The 6,342-nt window shown below is 36.8% G+C and overlaps 1 protein-coding gene across 5 annotated transcripts in view; it reads right to left on the bottom strand.

Moving 5' to 3' along the window:
• Positions 1-2,105: 2,105 nt before the first annotated feature.
• Positions 2,106-6,342, bottom strand: part of LOC113214353 (uncharacterized) — a 7,205-nt gene continuing 2,968 nt past the window's right edge. Inside the window, exons 4-11 of one of the 5 annotated variants that reach the window (XM_052268370.1) lie at positions 6,169-6,319; positions 5,993-6,095; positions 5,865-5,917; positions 5,572-5,779; positions 5,349-5,493; positions 5,080-5,268; positions 4,900-5,004; positions 2,108-3,365 (exon numbers count right to left, since the gene is read on the bottom strand). In XM_052268370.1, coding sequence (XP_052124330.1) covers positions 2,334-3,365; positions 4,900-5,004; positions 5,080-5,268; positions 5,349-5,493; positions 5,572-5,779; positions 5,865-5,917; positions 5,993-6,095; positions 6,169-6,319 — 1,986 coding nt within the window. In that variant the 3' untranslated portion in view covers positions 2,108-2,333. Of the gene's footprint in view, positions 3,366-4,899; positions 5,005-5,079; positions 5,269-5,348; positions 5,494-5,571; positions 5,780-5,864; positions 5,918-5,992; positions 6,096-6,168; positions 6,320-6,342 lie in introns of all 5 variants that reach the window. The other 4 variants (XM_052268368.1, XM_052268369.1, XM_052268371.1 and 1 more) reach the window with 4 other exon arrangements.

Raw genomic sequence — 6,342 nt, 5'->3', positions numbered from 1 at the left:
ATAATTTTATTTAAGGAAAGAGCTAAATTAATTCAATCTATGAAAACAGAATATTTTCTTTCAAAAATTATGTTTGCACTAACATCTTTGATGACTAAACTACTTTGGAGTAGTATAATTTTTCCCCAAATTGTCCCTTTGGTGTAGATGGTATGAGTTTGATGACTCAAGAGTGTCCAGTGTCACAAGTAGAAAACTGGACCCCAGAAAGGCATACCTTCTTTGGTATTCCCGCTTGCCACGAGTTGTTCCTGATGGGAAATCTAGTCTTCCCACCTGCTCACCTATAAATGTGTCTGCAGCTCCACGTCCTTCTCATCTTGCCACTCCTCATAAATTACAGACAACCGTAACATTATTTGCTCTAATTTTTTGTCTTTTTTATTTTGTTACATTCTTTAACAAATTACTTGTGTACTGATATATTTCATTTATTTTCACAGCAAGCTGATTTAGAACCAGCTCCCTCCCCTAAAAAAGCAAAGGTATAAAATATACTCATGCAAAAACTGTGTCCCTTCTCCTACTGAATTTCAAATTAATTGTACCTAACAACAAAATCCTCTGTTTTGAAGGTCTCATCTCAGTGGTTGCCTGACATCCATGAGGACTTAGGCTGCATGCCTCTGGTACATATACTTCCCTTCATGTGGTGCTGGGAAATTTCTATCTTTTTAAGTCTGTACTCTCTGTTACACTTATTTTTTGTTTCCTGCTGTTATAGAATACATCCTTTTCAAGTAGTGACTCCAGAGAAAAAAGTCCCAAGAAGAGGCCGGGGAGAAGCAAGTTCACTGTATCTCCACTTATTGTTAAACGTACTAAAAGAAATAAGGTAAATGTGAATTCCTATAAATAACAAATAATGTAGAATTGTTCCTGGAAAATTAATTCCTTCATGTACTTACAGACAACATCAAATCAGTCCTCCCATGATTATAATGTGAGGACTCAAATAAGCAACATCAATGGCAACCCAAATAATGAGGCTAGGTCTGGGCAGCAGACCTTGCCCTCCGTTCCTCAAGAGCAAGTATGTAAGGAATGTTCATGATGTTTGTGAAGCAGGAAGGACCTACTTTGTAAAAGCAGAAGTGAGAGCATCAATGGAAGCTGTTAAACATGATGTGCAAATTGCAATATCTGTGAGGTCAGGCAATGTACAGGGTGGTACTTGTGACTGCATACAGCAATCACTTGGTCGCTGTGTGCATGTGTGTGCTACCTTGTTGTTCATTTGGAGTCATATTCGACTCAATGGTTATGGAGGTAAGCAATTCAAATGTGTGCTCTATTGTTGTGTATCATTAGTTTATCTTTGGTATATCATGTACCAATATACTATATTTACATAGTAATACAGTTACACGATTTTCCTTGTACTCTTGTTGTGTAGGGTTGTTGTTCTACTCTAGTCCTTGGTTCATGATTATACAGCACTAGCGGCTGGGCAAAGTCTTCATGCCCTTGTATTTCTTTTCAGATCAACCACACTAATTAATGAACCTATGTGTATTTTTCCCCAAAGTGTTGATTTGATTCCTACCTCATTGGAAAGATCCACTGTCTTCTATGGTTTTCTTTTCAAGAGTCATATGCACACTTGCCAACATTTAGAAGCCATTTACTCCCATTTCATTTGCTGTATTCCTTTGGAATTATTTTGCCCTGCTTCAGATATTGACCAGGCCACTACATCTCCTTTCATTGTCATTTCATCAAATTTATTTTCATGAGTCCCCTCTTTTTCATTCCATCCCTACTTACCACTTGTAATAATTCTCCCTTTTTTTTTTTTTGTGTCTGTTGTGTTGTGCCAACTAACATATATTTTTTTCTTATTTCTGAACAGTGTTGTTTGCATGTCAGCTGGTTGTAGTTAGTTTTAATAACCATTTACAGCTATGTTCAATCTGGAGATTTTGAGGTAAGTTCTGCTTTATTGCATGTCAATGTGAGTCTGCATGTATGTTTTAATTGTTCAAATGCTTTTTTAACATCTCTTACGCTGCTGTAAATTGTACCTATCCTGTGGTAGTGTGCTTGATGGTCTTGTGATGTTGAATAACTTAATAAATAATTACTTCATATTATTGCAATTGAGCCTTATATCTATCATTTATTCACAATTCATTTTCATTTCTTATTGCCCTTATTGGTTTTACATACAAACTTTGACAAGAAATTTTCCAACTGTGCTTTACATCCATCCATCATTCACATCTGCTTTTATTTTCCTTTCTTACTGCCTTGGAAATACATATCCAAACTTGGCAAAGTACAATACACAATAACTACAGATTTTCCAACTGAGCCTCACATGTATTCTTTCTTCAACATTTTTTATTTCTATTCTTACTGCCTTGGAAAGTTTTATACCCAAAATTGGCTAAATACCCAGCTACATACACATAGTCAGAAATAGTTGGAAGCAACTTCAAGGGGATAATACCTTGCAAGAGACGGTTCACTTTAATTAAACGAACTGCATGCTCCACATAGATTCTGGCACTGGCAATGGCTCTTGTCAAGATTTCTTCTTCGGGTGTGAACTTGGGACGTCCATCCAGGGAGGGTGGCTTCAAGACATCCACACCTATTCGAAGTAAGTCATTGTTTATAGCAAAACCACGATCACTCATGATAACATCACCAGGTTCCAAAAAATCCATGAAGCCGCTCTCTTTTAAGGCTTGTTTTTCTGACATACTACCCTCATAACCAGGGCTGACAAACAAAATGCCTCCATGACAGGATATGCCCACAAGAAACCGTATCGTATTGTGGGCTTTATAATCTGAGTATGTATTACCCTGTTGCTGGAAATTACTGGGTGTTTGAATGAAAATTTCAAATCCATCTATGATAGCTCTCAAATTTGGAAAGGGCTTGAAAGGCTTCGGCTTCTTCTTTTGATCTTGAGCAGAGATAAACATGTCCTTTTCTAGACCTTGAAAAGTTAGGCACAGGTATCGGAGCATGGCATACACAACCTGGCAACAGGTTGTGAGACCAACACCAAAAATGTAGGCAAGGTCTCGAAGGGGCATTCCTCTTCTAAGTCTCCAAAGAAACATCAACAATTTATCCTTTGACGAGAGCTTCCCCTCGACACTGAATCTCTTCGGTGTTCTTCCTGCATAGCCTTTCACTTTCAGTCTTCTTATTTCTTGATCACCTCCCAGCAAATTGTAGAGCACTTTAAAGTTATAAATGGAGAGACCAGTGAAATGCTTGAATTTCTTTGGGTCTTTACAACAGAATTCATAACTGACAACACTTCTTAGTCGCACATATTTGATTTTCCTGCTCCGTTGACTAGGGGTTCTGGGACTCGCTCCACAGTTGGATTTGGCTGGACTCATCTGAAAACATATGACAAAATTAGAAATCACTTCAGATAAACACATTTTCAACAACAATGTCTTTTTCATAATTGATTTTAGTTCATTTTGTTTGCTTGCTCAGATAATAAATAACACTGCTTTTGAAATTGATTACAGCCTTGACCTGCACATCTATCCCACAGCAATGGGGTAAAGGAGCTTTAAAAAGGAATCCTGGAGCTGTGAGGGATACACAATACGAGTCCTTCAAAATAGATATAAAACGAAGAGCTTACTTTGACCCCAGGCCAATGGACAGGCAACGGCAGTTAACATTACAGGAAATTAATGATTTTGTGGAAGAACTGAACAATGTCAACCTGGTGGAAACACTATTTCAGAAGCACCTCTCCATCAAGTATCAAGATGAAATCTACGCAGCAGATTTTCTAGAAAATGTAGCCTCATTGTGTGAGTTTTTCCGTCAAAATCTTCAAATAATGCCCTCTAAGGCCAAAATCATGCTCCGAAAAAACAAGGACCATCGAGTGTATCAATTTCACGAGACACAAGGCCAGACAAACAGTGACATGTGGCTTCATCTTAGAGGTCTTCATGTTACTGGAACATCAGCTCATTTTGCCTTGCAGAAGCACTCCAAAACAGCAGAAATGAACTTTCTTCGAAAACATCTATGGGGCTTGGATCCCATAGATCCTGAGGCCATCCCAGCTATGAATTGGGGGATTCAAAATGAAAGCAAAGCTTTGAAATCATACAAAATAGAAAGGCTTAAATTTGACCCAACAATAAAAGTGAAGACCAACATTGGCTTACTGAAAAGCACAGACTTCCCTGAGGGTGCAGCCAGTGTTGATGGAATTTGTCGATCTAAAATCCACCCATCAAGAATTGTAGAAGCTAAGTGCCCATACATGTTAAGACATGCCAAACCACAAGACTTCAGTGAAGTCTTATCTAAAGAGCAGCTTTCAAACTTTTGCCTCAAATGGGATAACATAAATGGCAAGATAGTTCTTAAAAAAAAAATCCATATTACACACAAGTACAACATTATTTAGGAATTACTGGACTCCAAGTGTGTGATTTTGTGATATGGACCCCGAAAGACACTTTAATTTTAGAAGTACCCTTTGATAAGGACAAGTGGGATGAGTTAAAAGCCAAAGAAATAGCTTTACACAGGGAGCTGATTGTACCCGAATATTTTTTCATGAGGACACCTCGTAAATTATTTCCACATCACATCAAGCAATAACTTTTAAGATGTAATTGTTTTAATACAACTTCAAATTGTTTGAAAGATATAATTTTAATACTGTTATGTAGTTTTAGTTTTAGATACCTACTGACATGTAGGTATTTCCTGTAAATCTATGTTTTGTTTTAATTATGGATACTTAAAGAAATTATTATCAATGCTACTTGGTAAATGTAAGATTGACACTTTGGAACCTATTCAGGTTATTGTACTGTGTAAATCTCTTTTAAATATAAGACTATATGGCAGGACTATACATATTAATACTTCTTTTAAGCATAGAGATGTTACCTTCTCTGAAGCACTTGAGGATTGATGTGGAGCCAGTGGTACACCATAATCCAGCCGCTTCGGTTGTAACCTCCGTCCTGATGTAACAGGTGGAGCAGGCTGAACCTAGGAAGCAGAATTTTTACAATGCAATTTTTTAAATTGTTATATAAATTTGTTCACAATTTTCTTGATCCTTACAATTGGAGTAACATTCCATGCAGTAGTGGTGGAACGAGCTGACCCTATAGGAGTAGAACACTTCATTTTCTTTGGAGTTCTCACTTCCCTAAATTTTAGTGGCCCTTCACACACACTCTGATACACTAAAACTTGACAACTGTTTTGAGCATCAACATTTTGGACCTTGTGCCATGATACACCCCTTTTCTGTTAAAAAATAAATTAATTAACTCTTGTCAGTAAATGAAACAGAACTGCTGATAATCATCTATTGAGAAAATACTTACCCTTTTGTCTTGTAGTTGAACAAAAGTGCCAGAATAGGTTTTTACATTGGCTGTTGTGCCATTGATAATAGACCCAATAACTTCATACTTCTTGCCAGGACCTAAGTTAACAGTTGAAGGCACAACATAGTGTTCAAGCTCCGGTCTGAAACCCAATGCAAATTTATATGTTAAAACAAAAAGAAATATTTGCATGACTTTCAAGTTAAATGTAAACCTTTACCTAATTGGAGAAATCAGAAAAATATCAGGCAACTGTAAGACCTTTTTTAGAATTTGCTTTTCAGAACCACAGGTTTCACACAACACATTCTTCGAGCTGTACAGTTCGTCAATGGCCTGCTGCAGATTTTCATTTGCATTAATAAAAACCTTCGCACCAATGGACAATTCCTCTGTGGGTTCCTGAATGCCATGGCATTGGCACAAATCTGAGGAAGAAACAATAGGAACATAAACAAACAAATCAAGGAAATGTATAGTAATAAATTCTACAAACAGTATAAGCACACTCACTTTGGATTTCAATAACGCCACCAAAAGAGTCAAAAATAGGAGAGAGTTCATAGCTGCACACAGGAAATGGACATTTACAAAACAAAAAGTGTTAACGTAAGCAAAATAATAACTTGGAAAAATGTTACCTAGGTTCAATTCTTTGAAATGCATAATGCATTTCAGAGACAATGCTGCTCATAACATAAAATACATCTGATTCAGCAGTGCACCCTAAAAGTTTACATAATTCTGCAACCAAAGAAAATTGACATTTGATTATATGTATTAACATGTAGAGGTCAAAATTCAGCAATAAACTCACCAGAATTAAGATTGCCACAATACATGTTTCGGTTCACATGTTCCCATATTTTGAGAACAAGGCATAAAACACAGTTGTCAGAGGCAATGCACTTCAACTTGTGGTCTGAACTCACCATATAGCTTATAAAACTAGGTGAGTGGAACAACACCTGTAAAATAAAAAGCTTTACTT

Source organism: Frankliniella occidentalis, unplaced genomic scaffold, assembly GCF_000697945.3.
Source record: "Frankliniella occidentalis isolate FOCC.00 unplaced genomic scaffold, Focc_3.1 Scaffold68, whole genome shotgun sequence".
Taxonomy (NCBI): Eukaryota; Metazoa; Arthropoda; class Insecta; order Thysanoptera; family Thripidae; genus Frankliniella; species Frankliniella occidentalis.
The sequence above is the reverse complement of the archived record's forward strand: the minus strand, read 5'-3'. Positions and strand labels throughout refer to the sequence as shown.